Source organism: Ursus arctos, unplaced genomic scaffold (assembly GCF_023065955.2).
Source record: "Ursus arctos isolate Adak ecotype North America unplaced genomic scaffold, UrsArc2.0 scaffold_17, whole genome shotgun sequence".
NCBI lineage: Eukaryota > Metazoa > Chordata > Mammalia > Carnivora > Ursidae > Ursus > Ursus arctos.
In genome coordinates, this window is record NW_026622841.1 from 14230876 (window position 1) to 14249715 (window position 18840).

An 18840-nucleotide genomic window follows, 5' to 3' on the forward strand; every position below is an offset into this window, starting at 1 on the left:
AAGAGTTCTTTGAGTGCTGAGCTCAGAGACAGCATTTGGATATTGTAAACCACAGGGTCTACCTCGTTCTCACTCACTCTGCGAGGTCAGATTGAAAATTTGTAGGCAAACGAAGCCCTATATTTTTTCCAGGTGGTTCAGTTAGAGGTTGCATATGAAGTTGCTTTGCATCAGCTTGCTGCTTTGAAATTGTGTGGGTGTGTGTGTACACTGAGCCACCCCAAAATTAAATCCCATTAAGCAGAAAGCACTACGGCGTGCTGTGGAGTCTATGCTAAGGATCAGACAATGTCCTCTGGCCATATAAGGATGAGTATATATTTCTGATAACGTGGAAATCTTACTATGTAGGTGGAATCCTGCTTTTTTACATAGTATCTTAGTAGGATTCTACTCTGTAAATGTAATCACATATTAATACATATGCATAGAGACATATAGATTAAGTATGAATCAAAGTCTTAGTCTTTTTATGCCTCTTTCAAAAAAGAAGAGAGTATAAGTGATCACTCTTTTCCAATAAACTCCGATTCCTCAGAAAGCCTTCTGTTAGCTGGTTGTGACTCTGGATCCAGTGATGTTCATGGAAGGGAGGGAATGAGCAGTGACATTTTATATAATTCATCACGTTATCAAAGAAGCTCCACACTGTTAGATGTGCCCTTGCAGGTTTGGATAAAATTTTATCCCAACAAATGTATTTTTTTTCCAGGATGTGTTCACTGGGGTTTAAAGGAGAGATAGAGATAATTCCATTGAACTGTTTATCTCCTGCGACTGAAAATGTTTTCCAGGAAGTGTGTTGAGGTTTTAGCTGTAGAACTGCTATTGATTTTTTTTTTTTTTTTTTCTGATGTGCTTTGTTACAGCTGGTGAATGGTAACAACTTGACAACACTGCAAAATAAAACTGCAGTTTACCAAGGGGGAGAAAAATGGAGTTCAGTCATATGCCTAGTAAAATTATGAACTGACTTAAAAAATTCACCGTAATGATTTAAAAAATTTGGATATAGAATGTGCTTTTTGTAAATTGCAGTTGATGATGTTAATACCTAATAATTCCCCAAATAGCTTCGGTGACAAAATGCATGCACAGGAAACAGTTATATACTCTTTAGTATATTTTCTCTGTGTGCCAAAATATGACTCATGGACTCTACCCAATTGTGAGATTTCAGAGAAGTGGACTAATAGGGCTTTAAGGAAGTGGGGGCTTAAACTGGGTGTGGGAGGCTGGGGTGTGATCTGGGTGGATGCAGGCTGGATAAATGGGATTCTAAATGAACATGCTGTGTTTGTGGGGCTGAGTAACAGTTACTAAACTCAAATATTTTTTAGACACTATGAAAAGCAACAGAGAAACAACATTGAATATGACATGATTTTCGGATTTATAAACTTGTAATCTAAGGAGATTATAGACCCTGATGATTAATACAAATCAGGCAGTGATAAGGGCTATCGTAGGGTTATAAGTGTTGCAAAGAGAATACAGAAGCAGGGCTGGGCAGTTCTTCCTAGGGGACTGAAAAACCTTCACACAGATGATATTGGAATGGTAGGGGTGGTATTTAAGAAAATGCTAGGAAGCAAAATTAGAAAAGTCTTTGGATACCTGCCAGAAAGACTTCTGATGATAGAGAATTAGGCAGTTTATAGAATTGGTCCATCTTACATTTATCTTATAAATATCTTACATATATCTTATTTTTTTGATACTCTGATTTAAAGAACAGGTATTGGATAATGCCCTGAAAATCAGATTCTGGGAAACATGGTGCTATTCAACTGAAAGGCTTCCCTGACAGAAGAGAATCAGTTCTAGGGATGTTTATTCTTTAGCTATTATAGGCACAGTGCGTAGGGCCTATGAGATTTTCCAGGAACTAGATATATACTAGAGACATGGAAAAAAACCTTTAAAGTCGAGATTAGTATGTTTATTTAATTGTCCACAAAATGTAGCATTTTGTTGGCAAATCCACTACAATTCAATCTTACTCAGTTTTATGAATTATATTTTATTTAGGATGTGCATTCTTAGAAATAAGAGTGCTTAAAATTATGAACATTTTATATAAAGTTGCATATAAAGCTCTGCTCAGTTTAGCTCCTGAAAACTATTCCGTACAATTCAAAAGCTAAGACATGATGGGTTTGGGAGGCACAGTATAAATCGCCCCTTGCACACCATTTCTGGCTTGAGAGCCTCTCTGTGCCAGTCTTTTTAAATCAATCTTTCTGTAATGATGGCTTTTTCTACTCTTTGTGGGCAAGGGTGAACTTATAATGCAGACATTTTCCAAAGACAGAAGTAGGAACAGTCAGGTTGGAAATTTCTCCTAGGAGCAAGTTTCTTCAAAGGCATCTTGTAGCTTATTCTGTTCTGCACTCAAGGACTCCCAATGCCATCTTATGGACACTCAGGGAATTGCAGGAGGGTGTTTGTCAATGCAGACCGGGACCAGAAACTGTAACAATTCTCTGATGCAGGGATCTGAGGATTTAGAAAAGTTACTTATTTATATTACTTCCCTTTTCATATAGCACTGAACTAAAACAACCAAATCAAATCATATGTGGTATTTGTAAATGTTTTTTGAGAAGCATATTCCACAGACCTACCTAGAAATTCAATCAAGTGCTGACATTTTGCAGTTGGGACCTTCTGTCTTTGGTCTGACTCAGTCTCTTGGTGCAGAGGTAAACCTGGGGTCAAGGGGTTACATGGATATCTGCATGCCTATTCTAATTTGAATCCCCAGGGCTCTATTCTTTTCCCTCATAGAATGGTAGGATTTCTCTCATATTGAGTGATATTTACTAAGTCTGCCTTTTTCTAAACAAAATATGTGTGCAATGAATTAATTCAATCAGAAGAGTTGGGATATATGTACAGATATTTTTGTGGTTTTCAGAGTTAGTTGAGGTGTTTTATTGTTTGTTTTTGAGTGTTGAGTTCAAAAACAATTGCCCAGATGGCCTTATGTGCAAGGGAGATGGGTGGCTGTCTTGCTGTATGATTTGAGCAGAGAAATAAAGGATCCTCTCCCTCACTAGTGCTCTCTCACTAGCCTGTCGTCGCATCTTTTATGTTACCGTCAGTGGCACATCAGCCCTGTGTAGTCACTGTTCCTCGTTAGATGGTCACAGTGCCTCGGAGGGGTGCTAACGCCCCCAAATAGCTTATTCTCCCAGTTAGCCATGGGGTTCACTCTGTCACTTCTCTCAGGTCTTTGCTCAAAGGTCTCCTTATCAGGGAGGCCTTCCCTGACCACCTTGTTTAAAATGGCATCTACCCTTGTCTCCTGTCCCTTCAGGATACCCTGTCCTTCTCTGTAACACCTACCACCTCCAGAATTTGGGGGATGAACATTTAGGACAAGAGCCTTACCACTCGAATACAGGGATGCACAGTGTAGGGTCCGCTGCATTTCACTTCTGGCTCTGCCTCTGACATTTGGCCTTGGGCCTGTCACTCTCTCTTTGTGATTTAGCTACTATTTATCCGAAATGAAGGTGTTAGAAGAGGTGTATATCGTATCCTGCCCAAAATTGTCATGTTGATTCTGTGGTGTCAAAATGAACTCGCTTAGCTCTGAAGTAAGCTTTGTGAAGGCTGGAATGTGTCTGCTTTATTAATCCCAGCACCTAGAATGGTACCCCAGCCCATAGTAGATGCTTGACAAATATATTTGCTTTGGTCTGGTCAAAGAGGCCATGAGTTCCTTGAAGGAAGGGACTATCTTCAGTTTCTTTATTCTTTCCCAGCCTTACTCTGGCACCTTTTTAATAAGCGTGGCATAGAAAACCGGTTCTGAGCACCTGTGTTAGAATGGTAGCTAAGTAAGTACTTGCAGGACCCCACAGAAGAGAAGGGAGCCACTTGCTCACCTAAGAGGACAAAGATGCAGGCCAGGATGGCGATGAGGGCACCCCGGCTCAAACTGACAGGGAGCATGTAGGCCTCGGGGCTGCAGGACAGGACGTGGCCGTCGTCGTCACAGCTGCACACCTGGATGGTCAGCGTGCCCGTGCTGCTCAGCACCGGCTGCCCGCTGTCTGCTATCAGGATAGGCAGGTAGAAGACACTCTGCTCCTGTTGCCGGAAGCCAGACCTCCTGGTGAGAATCCGGGCAGTGTTATCTGAAGAAAACAGGGATTCCAGGGTTGAAAAAAGGGAGAGGAAAAGTGGGAGGGAAGAAGGAAATGGAAGAACCAACAAGTGCATTAATTTCTTGGATTGAGGAAAGCAAGAGGGCAGGGGTGGGATGTGGGAAGGCTGGAGAGGGAGTGTCAAACAGTCCTTGGAGGCGGTTAGCTATGGCCACCTCTGGTTTGTCTGGATCAGCATTTGAATTCAGAAACCATGGATTTGTGTTCGCTTCCAGGCAAAACCCTGAGGCCTAAAGACAGAAACCCTTTTTGAGAGTCTGTCTTACCCTTTGTGACATGAAGTGCCCAGGGCGAACCGTTAGACTTCAGATCTAACTGAAATGTTCCGATGAAAGCTTGATAGGAATGAACAATCACTGGCCACTTGTGGGCCCTGTTTGTTCCCACTCAGCAGCTGTCCAAGGCCCTGGGGCTGCTTTGTGCCTCCAGAAAAAGAATGCTGAGGAGCCCGCTTGACTGTGGCAGGTTGCTTATTTTTGCCACTTTGACTGGAATTCATGTCTTTCGCTATTTTCTTTTAATGCCTCTGAAATGCAGTCACCAGCTCCTCCTGTGCTTTCTGAAGAACCTGCTCATTTAGCAGAAGCTTATTTGAAATCCCCTAATCACGTGATACACCCTGTTATTTCCCCCTACTTGTGGTCTAAGGTGACACAGTTAATAAGAACTTGGTGAAAAGTCATTCCTGATCAGCAATACTAGTTTTTTTTCCCCTCTAGTTTTAAAGGGGAGTAGCAGAATTATTTGATGTGTTTCCACAAAGGTGGGGTGTATGTGTGTATTTATATTTATATTTGCCTAATGTAGTGTTCTGGGATCTTTTATTTTTTTAATCTGTGTTTTCAAGTTTCTTTGAGTGGGTTTGAATTATAAGTCATATATTTTTTGCAAAGTTCAGATCATTTTCAGGAGAGGAAAAAAGTTGAGAGATGTGATAGGACATGGAAGCAGTGACTCTCAAAGCTAGCATCAACATGGAAGGTCCTTCGAATGTGTTTTACATTTCACAAGGAAGAGTCTAGAACTTCACAAAAACTTCTGACAGCCTAACCAAAGTAAACATTGTTAATTTTCAATATTTCTGGTTCTCCTTTCTTTTCTGGGCATAATAAAGGATTATACTTTTCTACCTTCTTAAATTTTGGCATGTCTATTATGATTTGCTTTTGATAATGAAAAATAAGCAAAAGCGATTTGTGTCACTTCCAGGCAGAAGCATGTAATAATAGCTGGTATGTGTTTCTCTGTGTTCTGTTGCCTTGGTGTGATACCATACAAGAACGTTTAAGATGGAGAGCCACGCAACTTGGGACACTGAGCTACATGGACAGCTGTCCTTGTTGCTCAGACCCACAATTGGTTTTATGTGAGCAAGGAATGAATTTTAGTTGTGTTAAGCCACTGGAATTTTGGAGTTATTTGTTCCGCAGCATAGGGTAGCCTATTCTGATGAATACATTATCCCTTCATTAGCTTTTCCACTTCCTTCTTGCCCTGCCTTTTCACAATAGCAGTGATTAATTTTCACATTTGATGAGATAGCGATAATCTGACGCTTTTACAGGGGGTGAGTTAAGGCCTAGAGAAATGATATAATTTGTTGAAAGTTACTAACTTAGTAGCAGAGCTGAGGTTTGAGCTCTGATCTCTCTGACTCCAAGTATACATTTCTTACATTTTGCTGTGTAACTGCTTATTTGGTGTAGTGATTTTAACTCTTGAAAATTACCCAGCCAATGGAAATCCTTTCTTGCTTTGGTACAGGCCCTTTTCCTCTTGTATTTGCTTCTCCGTGGAGGAAGATAGCAACCGGTTGCCAACCTGAGGATTATATTAATATTTCTACCTACTGTACAACCCATCTGTTTTTCTGTTTTTCCAGATTTAGTAGCTAAGTACTATTAATTCTGTTTGACAGTGTTAATTGTTTTTCCAGAAACCATGTTTTTCTCAAACAGAAATCTGTTTTATTTTTATTTTTCAGTTTAATCAAGGCCGTGTTGTAAGACTTTTAGAATGCTTGACCAGAGTTGAGTTTCATAAAAGTATTACATCATCATTTAATCAAGTACTGTACATGATGTTTCTTGATCTTAGAATTATTTAAGGTTAAAGAAAAAGAAAAAAGACCAGAGCACTGCCTTGCTGGATTTAGTCTTAGAAGGGTTCTGGCCACTTGCAGAGTAGCCACTTGCAGTGTTTTTGTTGAATATGATGAGTCGGGCTTTAGTAACCCATTTGGAAACAATATTAGTTTCCAAGGTGACGCAAAGTCTTTTTCCTTTTTTCTTTCTTTCCTTTTTCCTTTTTTTCCCCCATCTTCCGGTCCCAGCCTTAATGCTTACTCACTTTCTGATTGTGGGCCATTTGCTTTCTTTCCTTATCTATCAAATGAGACAGTGAGAATCAGAGGGATTAGTGACTTCCTTGTAACCTTAGAGGGTTATTGTAAATATTAAATAAAGCAAAGTATGGGAAAATGTATTTGAAACTGCAGAATGCTATATACACACAATCTTTTTAATAATGTTTTGGGGATAAAAAAGAAAAAGTAAGAAAGGCTCTCCTTGAGATAGTGCCTTGTTTTGTTCATAAAAGGATATCATGTTTTGGGCACGGAAGTTGGGGTCCTGACAGTAGATCACCAAATCAGATGTTGGTCAATTTTTTAATGAGCCTCAGTAGAAAATACTCATGGGATAAATTGACACGAGGAGATTAAGAGTTCATTCTTTCTATTTAAAATGTGCTGACTTTTGTTTTGGAAAACCTTCCAAGAAATGAGTCATTTCTTTTTATAGTCATCGTGTTCCAGTGGCCCATCTTTTTAAAGCGTTGGCTCTATGAATTGGTGTCCAAACTCATTTAATAAATTTGCAACATTTTGCTGCATATTGTTTCTGTGTTGATTCTGACAAATATCAGAGTGAAGGAATAGAATGACGCTTCACTGAAAAGTTGAAGAAACAGTATAATGTATTATCACCCCCCCACCCCGTTTCCGCTGTAAAACCAGCCCTGAGGGGGCTGAAACCACTTTTTGTAGGAAGGATTTCCCTATGAAGCAGATGAATGAATAGTTCAAAATTTGACCCAATAAAAAGATCTGGATGTTTAATTGTAGTACTTCTGTTGTTATGATTTAGATTATATATTACCCTCCCTTCTAGAATTATCATAGTGATTTTACGATAACATGTAGGTTAAAGGAAAGACTTGGAGGAATGTTTTCCATTTAAAAGAAAACAGGTTTAATAGTCTCAAGTGTTAATGGCAGAATATCACATGGGGTGGAATTAATACTTTAAAGTTTCAAATAATTGATGTTTGAGACTAAGACCAGGCAGGCCTAATCATGACTTTTTGTTACCCTTTGTTTAGATTGTTACACAGTGGCAATTAGTATTTTAGAATTGGAATAAGAATGAGGCTAGTAAAGCCCGGAGAAGTGATGACCTCTTTCCCCAAGGTCAGACAGCAAGTAGCAGAGTTAGTAACAGAAGGGGTTCCCTTGACAGATTTAAATGATTTTTTCTGATCTTTCTTTGAAAATCATTTGACAAGAGAACAGAAGTCTTTCCTTTCCCCATCCGTGCCCAGTGAAGAGTGTGCTAGGTCTGTACATTTCTTAGCCGATCAGAATGCTTACTGCAAAAAGAGAGGTCTAGAATTCCATTCCAGCTAAGGTGTAGTGGGGAGTGGTTTCTGGAATAGGGAACCCCACCTGGCTCTGTCTTTTTAAAGTCATTCTAAAGTGATAAAGTTATTTCAGTGCCAGAGCTACACTCTGTGATCCTGTGTTTGTCCTTTGTCATTTTAGCCTTTCTTTCCCTTTTATTCTGGGAGCTTTTCACTGTTGTCCCCTTTGATGCTTGCTCAGAAATGTTCCCTCAGGTTTTTCTTTATCTAGTTCAATTTCTATCGTTTTTCTCAGATTCTTCCGACAGTTATAGAGCATACAGACATGGCCGTTACCTGGGGGAATGAAGGAGGGCTTTTGCCTGCGTGCCTGGCACACTGTCTCACGCAGAGCCAACTCTAAAACATTTGTGAACTGATTAACTGAAAGTTTCAGAATCAGCAGAGGACATTCTTTGTCTTTCATCTGTTAAAACAAAGCTTTTAAAGACATTACAAATTAGCATTAATGTCTTCACTGCTACTAAAGGGCAGGTGACCTTTGACGGCTGTTTGCATGGTATAGTAACCGAAAGTATCCAGCCCAGTCTATAGAAAAGCATTGACAGTCGCCTATCCACCTGATTACCTTGGTTGTCCCTAACAGTGAAGTTGGGGTTGTTAGCAGCCTCCGGAGCCAAGCTGTAGTAGAAGTGCTGACCATTGTGTGGGTCATCTTGGTCCACTGCACTCACTGTCTGGATCAGCTGTGGGAGTGACATGAAATCATGTGAATCAGAGTTGAAAGAAAAATCTGCAGGGTCTGGTGGGATCCTAAACCCTGAAATCCAATAGTGGATTGTTTTCCCTGATGAGCAGGACATCCTGAAACTTAGTGGAAAGTACTGTGCCATCACACAACTCAGGACTGAATTTTGGTTTTTATTGTTGGGCCTGAATACATTCACAGGCACATGGTGAATGCTATTTGAATACCTCAGGCGTTAAGCCTGAGAACATAACAAGTTCTCACACCAAAACTAGTCATTTTTAAGCAATCTAACTAGAAGATTGGCTAAAAAAACCTGTGAGTTGCCACAAGGTCCTGCTGGTCTCCCAGTTTTTCATTCTCCCACCTCACCTACTTAACCTTAACATTTGGGTTAATATTTCAGGGTCAATTTGCTATCTTTGAGAAGCCTCTATTTAAAAATGACTAATACCTAGAAGAGAAATAGACACATCAACATCTACTGCATCAGGTTAATGAACTCAGATGGGAGGGGTTGGGTCACAGGGCTGTTGCTTTTTGTTGGCTGGAAGGGGAGCTAGGAAAGGTGTAGAGCCCAAGACCTACAGTGGGATGTATGGAACAGACTAGAGTCAGAAGCAGAGCTTGGGGTTGAAGAGAACAAAAGAAGGGATGGCTTTCTCTTGAGCTCTTTGGCCCAAACTTTGCCTTTTCCACAGTGCTTTTCAAAGTAGTAGTTTGCCATGAGAGTTATGAAGGCCATGATAAAAAAAAAAAAAAAAAAACCACAAAACTGCTCCTCACTCAGCAGGGAGCCCGATGCAGGGCTCAATCCCTGGACTCTATGATCATGACCAGAGCCGAAGGCAGACACTTAACTGACCGAGCCACCCAGGCACCCTGACAAAACATATTTCTTGATGAATGTTATAAATAGGTGATTATGTATGAGGCAAACATAGTTGTGGAAGTCATTTCAGAATATCTGACCTGTGAAATTATATACGTAGTGGTGAGATGGGGGCTTGAGGCATAGGACTGGTTGGTTACAGGGCTTTTAAAGAATAAGTGAGTGAAGACACTGCCTTGCTGGGTTAGTTTCTGGGGTCTGAGTTTTTTTGATGGCAAATTTGGTTGCAACAGTTGGGAACACAATGGGCTACTCTCCTGCTCTCCACTCTCCTGGCAGGTCAGACTTCATTCTCAGTCCCACTTGCCGTGCAATATTCTGCTCAGCCAGTTTCATTCTGCTTTTAGCCATCGCCAAGTATGCCATCTGATTTCTTTATGGGCCTCCTTGGCTGCTTGCTAGGAGGAAAGCACATACCCCGACTTGGCAGACACACAGCTGACAACAGTACCTGACACGTCTAACGCAAGGAGACCTGATGCGTTATAAACCACACATGCCTACTGAGCTGTGTGCTTTTGAAAATCTTTAAAACATATCCCAGAGCCAAAATCAAGGGGTAGGATTTTTAGTATTGTGGGCTAAAGATGATAAATGTGACAGACTTGTGGCTCATGACCTGAACTTCAAGTCACAAATAAACTGTGCTTCAAAGGGCTGCCTGATAGGCCATTACAAGGTATATTTAAAGGGGTGCCTGGGGGGCTCAGTCCGTTAAGCATCTGACTCAATCTTGGAGTCTTGGGATTGCTCCCCATGTTGGGCTCTGCTGGAAGTGCAGAGTCTTCATATCCCTTCTCCTCCCCCAAAGCTCCCCCCCCCAGTGCCTGCTCATGCTCTGTTTCTCTCAAATGAATGAATACAATCTAAAAAAAAAAAGGTGTATTTAGAAATGTAGAAATGGGAGATGTGTGTGTGTGTGCTCCAAAAACAAGAGAGGTAGTTAGGGGTGCCTGGGTGGCTCAGTTGGTTGAGTGTCTGACTCCTGGTTCAGCTCAGGTCATGATCATGGGGTCGTGAGATTGAGCCCTGTGTTAGGCTCTGTGCTTAGTAGAGAGTTACCTTGAGATTCTCTCTCAGCTCACCCTCACCCTTTCCTCCCACTCACACACGCTGGCCACACTCTCTTTCTAAATAATAAATAAATAAATTCTTCAAAAAAAAACCCAAAACACCAAAGAAACCCCCAAGATAGGTAGTTAAAGTGTTGTTGGCCTGGCAGAATGCAACTTCTATTCTGAAGACCTTTAGGAAAGTAAGTGCTTCATTTTCTGGGAGAGGGGAGTTTAATTCATGTGCTGCTCATCACCTTCTTTATAATGTAGATTAATAATTAGCTTCATCATATATATTTGTCATAAGGTCTTATAAAACAAAGTTTTATGTCATAATTTATGTAATATATATGACATTGTTATAATATAAAACAAAAATTATTAAAATAAAGGTCCAAACCCCCTTACTCAAAGCTCAACTACCATAGCACAAAAACTATTGCTGTTTTTGCATCCTGCCCCCTACATGTCTTAGTTCACATGTAGGCATAATTTTATATAACTGCAAGCATGTACATGTAGTTTTTATACCTCCTTTCTTTCCTTATAATAACACAGATAATTTCTTACACCATAAAGTCAGCATTGTAACTTTTATTATCTGCATAATGTTTCAGATCTTCCTAGAAATTCAATAGATGTGGAAGTAGAATTATTCCAGGCTTAATGAAAAAAATTTTTAGGAGTGCTATAGACCATTGCACTGAGTTTCAAGAATCAATGGATGAGAGAATTTAGATGAGAATCATTATAGGACATTCCCCCCCCCCCCCCCCCCGTGGCAGATGTGAATCATTTCTTCTTTTGACTGAGTTAGAAAGGTGAAGATGTGTTGACTTAATCTTTGGTGAGTATAGGATGTTAATATAAGTTTTGGTTGTATAACTAGTCTCTGTGCAGCAAGATGTCATGTTCTAGGTGAGTAAGAGAAATGAAAGCAAAATCTGCCTGAATTACCAAACCATGAATCCTTGCCTTATAGATATGCACTTCACAGACTCATAACTTTCATATTAAAACTATCCTGATCTATTTGCCTTACTACCAGAATCCACTTTGAGGGAAGAATATACTTTGAGGGAAGAAATTAGGACTGTTAGGGGATCTGTTGGGTCACAGGCAGAGAAGAAAGTATCTTACAAAAGCAGGAGCAGAAAACAGGACATGGCCTATGCTCTGAGGTATGAAAGGATGGGTACAGGGTGGGCAGCAGCCCAAAATATGCATGAATACATGGCCACTCCAAGCAGAGTTCTGGATGTTTCTTAGTTATACCACTTGGAATTTGATCAACCAAATTATTCATTTACATTTAAAAGCATACTTTAAAAAATATACAAATATGTCTTTGCAGATTATAGAACTGTGGTTGTTTCAAATTATTAGAAATTTGTTTCTTCAGATTCCTTCCTTCTTAAAATTGACCTGACATGAGCAGCATTATGAAAATTGTGTTTTAATTGAGGGAGGAGAGTGTAGGTATTCAAGGTAACAAAGCATTCTGAGAATAGGGCAGGCAGTCCCTAAATACGTTACCTGTTGTCAGAAGTTAAGAAAGGGAGGTGGGAAGATACAAAAAATAAAGCTTCCCTACTGCAAGTATTTTCAGGTATTAGTGCTAAAGTGAGGAAAAAAGAAGAGTTTTCTGATCTTCACGGTCCCTCGCTCGTAGGACCCAGAGCACGTATTACTGCAGTTGGTACTATGTTGTTCAGTTACAGGATGGGTAGATAACTTCAGGCCAGCCTGTGAATCAAGCTACCATCAAAGCATTGTTGAGATCATAAAATGTAATGGGGGCTCCATATGGTTGTCCTAACGAATAAACTGTTGCAACATGATGAATGGAAGTTGGGGACCCTTTTGTGAACTGTTAGTTTCTGGAGTCTAAATTTCTTTGGTGGCAAATTTGGTTATCTGTAGCAGTCATTTCTGTATGTTGGAGGTGAACCAATGTGCACGCCTCACAAATTGCTTTACCTGCCCTGCTTTGGCATTTTCACACACAAAAGCTTCATAGAATCGGGGGAATTCTGGAGCGTTGTCATTCACATCTAAGACTTTGATTGTGATGGAAACACTTCCAACCTGGGAAGGATTGTCTAAAGAGAACACAGAGAAAACCAAAGGTGAGGGTTAGGTAGTACCAGACAGCTCTTTGCTGGAATAGGTATTTTTCTTGTTGGACTGTTTTTTTAAAGGAATGGATAAAGAACTTGGAAATGGCAAGAGAAGCATAGGATGCATGTGCTGCCTAATACGAGTGAGGTCAGAACACAAGGCGTGTGGGCACACCGAGGTGTGTGAGAGAGTGTGCGATGTCGGGAGGATGAGGAGAAGAGTATAACTCTGAGGGCGGACAGGTATCACAAAATGCAGCTTAAAAAGAGGGTTTGAATCTCTCACTTGGCTCAGGCTTCAGGTTCTGAAATTAAAGACAGGTCAGTTCTGTATTCTGGGCTTGAAAACAGCCCATTGCTAACTGGATGCATACTGTGTGGCATTGCTTGGCTTTATTCCTGTAGAATAATCAGTTCTCTGAATTATATTTCAGAAGGTTTCAAGTTCTTCACGGGGACACAGATAACACTGCACATTTATTTCTGCTTAGGGACTAAGGGGATATTATAGGATCAAACACACACCAAATCTGTGTCTTTGGCTGGGGCAGGAGAAGTTACACATAGTCACCCCTGGGGAAATGTGTCTTTTGGTCTGTCTTTTGCTTGGCATTGCCACACAAGAACAATTTCACAGCCCCAGGAATGCCCCTCCTGTCCTTTTTTATTTTGATCACATCCCAAGAAGATAAAATAGAAATTATAAGACACAGATTATTCTTAGTATGTAATTTTATAAAATCTCAGAATGCCTTATTCTTCTGATTTATATTTTCTTTTCTTTCCCAAAAATATCTGTGCTCTCCTATGTTATCCCCTTAAATATTTCTATTGCCTGGTTACCAAAAGTGCTGAAATATTTAATTTTTTTTCCATTATAACTGTGGTACTAGTTTATAGAAGGAATAATGAAAATCCCCCCAAAATGTCAGGATTCATATGATCTCCAATCCTACTACCAGAGATATCCATTATATAATATATGTAATACTACGTGTGTCCAAAAATATGGAGACACACACACACACACACACACATGCACACGCACGCACACACACACACTGCAATAAAGCAAAATTTAAAAGTTGGATTTAGAACTTTTAGGGCAGTATTATCCTGTGTCATTGAAAAATACTTTGAAAACATGTATATTAATAACTGCTTGATAGTCTCATTTTATTGTACGGTTGTACCACAGTTTACTTAGGCAGACCCCTATTATAGGGACTTTTAGGTAATTTCCATTTTTTTCCCTATGTTAAAATAACAGTGCAGTAGACATTTGGTACATAGATCTTTGTTGATATCTATGATTATTTCCTCAGGATAGTTATTAGAAGTAGAACTCTTGAGAAAGAGAGTATGAATAGTTTGGAGAATCTTAATACAAAAGCTTAATTGCCCAATTGCCCCCCTTCCCCCCGAACGGCTGGACATAGTTTTGCCAGTACATTAGGGTCTGCATTTCCCTGAACCTTTACCATCACTAAGTGTTAGGGAAAAAAAATTGAATGTAGTAGTAAATAATCTAATTTTTGTAAAGTTTATAATATGTTAATCTAGTTTTTAGTAGTTTTTCATTCTTTTTTAAGTTTATGTCCCTAAATCTGCTTTTTAGTGTAAGATGTCTCAAATTCTTGTATCCATGTTTGTGTGTATGTATGTGTGTGGTAAGGGTGATATGTTATAAATGCTTTCTTTCATCCAGTAATAATATCTTACACTGAAGGGGTTCAGGACAGTCCCCTCCCCCCCATCATGTGCCATTTTTGGCATGTGGATTATTTTGAGCTGAAGGTACTTGAGGCCCTGAGGGTTCAAGAGAAACTTTTGTCATTCCCTTAACCCACACAGAAGTATCTAAATTGTTTTTTTTTTTCCGTCAGAATAAGGGTTATTAATAGATAAATTTTATCTGAGTGACCTATCTGTATGGTAGGGCAAACCTCTGATTACCAAACATCTGCTGTTATCATCCTATGAAATTCATTTCTTTCCTTTGAAATCCCAAACTCCTACCCCCTTCTTCCTAGTTCAGAATGACATACATACCTCATTTTGCCTGTCTTTGGAATTTTTATGTCTGTGTGCATTGCCCATATGTATGCATGTTAAATTTGATTTTCTTTGGTTAATCTTTCTCATTGTCAATTTGATTCTTAGTCCAGCTAGAAGGACCCTTGAAGGGGACAGGAATACTTGGCTCCCCGACAATGCTATTTGTACATTCCCAATCTTTATTAAAGATTGAAAATCTCTTAGATTTCTCGGGAATTGTCCCTCTTTTCATATAGAAGTCTAGCTCCTTGATTTAAGGATGCTATTTTTTGTACTGCTTTTGCATAGTGTTTTTTTTTTTTAATCTCTAGCACAGGACTAGGTATATAGGAGATAGTATTTGAAGTGAATGCATTCACTCACTTGCATAAACTAATTTCTGTTTCTTCCCATAAAAAATATAACAAGCTCTAGAAGCTTCCACATTCTACAATGCTTATATTTTGTCATGTTATGGAGACCAGTTTATTGTGTTTCTTACTCATTTCCATAGCAAGGACAGTGATATTATGCCAGGAAAACTCCTCTCGATCAAGGGGTCTTGCAGTCATTAGGGCACCTGTTGTAATGTCAACATAGAAGAATCTTCCAGGATCACTGCTTCTGTCAATGGAATATCTGCAAAAACACAGATTAAATACACTGTTTTATTTGAATAAATATACTACAGCATATTACATGAGAGAACTCAGTGCGTACTATATGAAACAAGGCTCAAATAGTTTTGAGTTATGGACACTTGGAAGACTGCATTTGCTGTTTTATCATGTCCAGAAACAGTCCCCCACCAAAAACCCCTAAAAAACATAAATAAGCAACGTCAAACTATTACTGCTTGAATTTCCTCATTCATAAAATGAAATAAAAGAGGGACTGCCAAAGCCTTAGGGCAGGTTTAAGCCAATTAAAGATCAATTTCAGCTATTTAAAGCTTAATACTGCCCTAGGGCTTTTGGGTCATTCTGAATATCAACCCCTACTTGTCTTAGTTCAAAACAACTTTTATTCATGTAAGTTTTGAAATGCTAGATTGGAACTGGAAAAGGTATAGTTCAGTGGTTCCAATCCCTATAATTAGTATCACCTATTGAGAAGGAAAGATTTCCATCAGGTCCTTTGTAAACATGCTAATGACTGACCTGCTGGCAAACACAGCAATAATGGTATTGACTAGCTAGAGAGTCCTTACCTGTGGAATATTTTTAGCAGGATGAAGCAGGTTTGACTAGGTTGCTTAATGTAAATAAACCTGGAATTTTTGAATTTATGAGTCACAGCTTGCTGGAAAATATCATGTGAGCTGTGTAATTAATGGGGTATAAAAAGCAGATGTTCCATAACCAAAACGCTCCTTTTTTGTTCAGACGGTGCACTTTATTGCTTATATCTTTCATGTTCAGTATGGACCAACGTGCATCCACACAGGTAAAGAAGGGTATTTACCTGATGGTTTCAGACCCCTCCAAGGACAGACTGCTTGCCTTGTATTTTGCTGTTGTCTCTATCCTTTGAGTCATTATTTATTTTGGGTACTGGGTAAGAGCCACAATTCCTGTTGAACCTGATTTGGCAATCTGACCCTCTGTGTTCTCTCACCTAGTCCCCATTTTGGGAGATTCAGTAAGTGTGGAGGGAGGTTCAGGCATCTGTATATTTAAAATCCTCCATGATTGAGAACTGCTTTTTATGTTTATTTTTTTTAAAGATTTTATTTATTTGTCAGAGAGAGAGCATGCACACAAGTAGGCAGAGTGGCAGGCAAAGGGAAAAGCAGGCAGAGGGAGAAGAAGGCTTCTCACTGAGCAAGGAGCCTGATGTGGGACTTGATCCCAGGACCCTGGGATCATCACCTGAGCCAAAGGCAAATGCTTAACCAGCTGAGCCACCCAGGCACCCCTTGAGAACCACTCTTGAGAATCTGTGTAGTCCTTGGTAACAGCCAGTAATTATAATAGCTGCCCCTTAAAGAATACCAGATATTTTATAGCTTCTTTTTAAATTTTTATAAAATTTCTAGAAGGTAGATATTACCTCAGCAGAAAAGAAAACTAAGAGAAGTCACTTTCATACAGTTAAACAGCTAATAATTTGCGGAGGTAACATATATATTTATATATGTACATATAAAGCTACTGTAATGTATTGGGTTCAAAATTCTATTTAAAGTTGCCAGCAATTGCAGTCTGTATCTTAAAGTTGTTGGAACTAGGAAACTGCCATTTTGATGGAAGTAAGAAGTTTCTTTAGTGCATTATTTTTCAAATTGCAGGTTAGTGAAATCAATATGGTAGGTTATGACTAGTTGAGAGAAAATGAAATGGAACATATGCATGCCAGACGGTCACATGTAGTAAGGGTAAATATTGACGGTACAACTTTTGTTTCAGATATGTACATATCTGAACACAGTGTATGCATGTGTTTGTATTACTTGGTAAAATGTTTGTTCCAGATATGTAGTATTTTTTTTCTGTAGGGATTCCGGTTGGCTGTTCAGAGAAGAATTAAAGGGAAGGTGACCACTAAGGGTTGGAGAAGTAGAATCATTTCAGTTAGAATTCTTCAAGAGTTGGGAAATTTAAGGAAGTACATTAATGCCTCTCTCTGCTTGTGACCCTATTTAACGAACATTTACTGCAGCCAGGTACTGCACTATACACCTTACATATATTGGCTCATCTAATCCTTATGGTATCCCTAGGAGGGTAGGTACTGTTATCTTGGTTTTACAGGTGAGGAAACTGAGGCCTGGATTGGTTAAGTCACTTTCCCAAGATTGGAATCAAGCCTAGCCAGTTTGGTTTCAGGTTCCTGCTCCTACCTGCCACTCCATGCTGCCTTATGGCACACGGAACACATGCAATTGTTTAAGGAAACAAAGCCTTCTCTCTTCTTGAAATAGACTAAGCCATGATGGCAAACCATTGACTTCTTAGTAAAGAACAAACACATGCCTACAAAGTTCATTTAAAAGTAATTGGAGCATTTTTTTTTCCTAGGTATAATTAGTGATTTAAAGTTCACTGGCTATTTAAAGAGTTGAATTTGTCTTGGAAAAAAATAACTGTCTTTTCTTTCAGGCAGCTATTCAGCCCATGGAGCCATGACCCTGAAGGCAGCTCTCCAAGCTGTAGGCATAGTGCTGAGGGGAGAGGCAGCCCCCAGCCTCTATAATGAACCAGCTTTCTACACTTAGACCTACAATGCCAGAGCAAATGTCGCAGATGGTATGGGAGATGGGATGATAGAAATAACTAACCGACAGAACCCATGGCAGTACTGCCTGGTGCCACAGCTAGAGGAAACCCTGCAGGCTGGCCTCAGAGAAGCCTTCCACAGCAAGTGGAACCCCCTTCTGATTTCCCAAATCGGAAGTTAAGGAATTGAGGCAGTAGTGGCATTCACTACTCTGAATGGGACACAGGGCCAATTTTCAGGAGGCAGGAGAACAAATTAAAGGTGTAGATACAGATGGAAAATGAGGAAATTGGGACACACTAGTGAATTATGTAGGTGGTTTACCTTTCTCTAACCATAATATTCTCACCTATTATGGGCAGAATAGGCATAATATGCACATACGAAACTGCCTTCAGTGAACAATAGCTAGTGTTTGTTGGGCTCCCTGCTCACTTGCTTGCCTGAGGAGATGCTCTGAATTTGGGAGCTATTTGAAGGTAGGGCATCATGGGCAGGCTTGCTAAATCCACACACATACACTCTAGGAAGGCACAGGAGAGCAGGCTGTTTCCATACCAGCAGAAGCCTGTTTCAGTTGCCAAATGGTTTAGTTTCCTGCTTGCCAAAAGTGCGTTGGGCATTTATTAAAAATTTAGGGGATCCTAAATTGTTTAGGAGATACGCAACATCGTATTTTTCATGTATATATAACTAAATCTGGATATTTTGTTTTGGGATTTACTAGTAAATCACGACCAGCTTATATGCCTGAGCATGCCATGAAGTTTCTAGAAAGGAGATTATGAAAGTCCTAATAATCTTTTAAAAAAGTTAAATGGCCTTTTATCCATAACATTTTAACTTCAGGTGATATATTGATTTTGGGGCAATTTAATATGTGTTTTCTTTTTAGGAATATAAATCTCATTTATTTCTAATAAAAATGCAGAAGATGAATTAGATAGCCAAG

General features: G+C 39.6%; 1 protein-coding gene across 1 annotated transcript in view; it reads right to left on the reverse strand.

Annotated features, from left to right (window-relative positions):
- CDH20 (cadherin 20) overlaps positions 1-18840 on the reverse strand; it is a 48501-nt gene that overhangs the window by 665 nt on the left and 28996 nt on the right. Inside the window, exons 7-10 of the mRNA XM_026496412.4 lie at positions 15172-15308; positions 12493-12614; positions 8446-8563; positions 3897-4148 (exon numbers count right to left, since the gene is read on the reverse strand). Of these exons, the coding sequence (XP_026352197.1) occupies positions 3897-4148; positions 8446-8563; positions 12493-12614; positions 15172-15308 (629 nt within the window). The remainder of the gene's footprint in view (positions 1-3896; positions 4149-8445; positions 8564-12492; positions 12615-15171; positions 15309-18840) is intronic.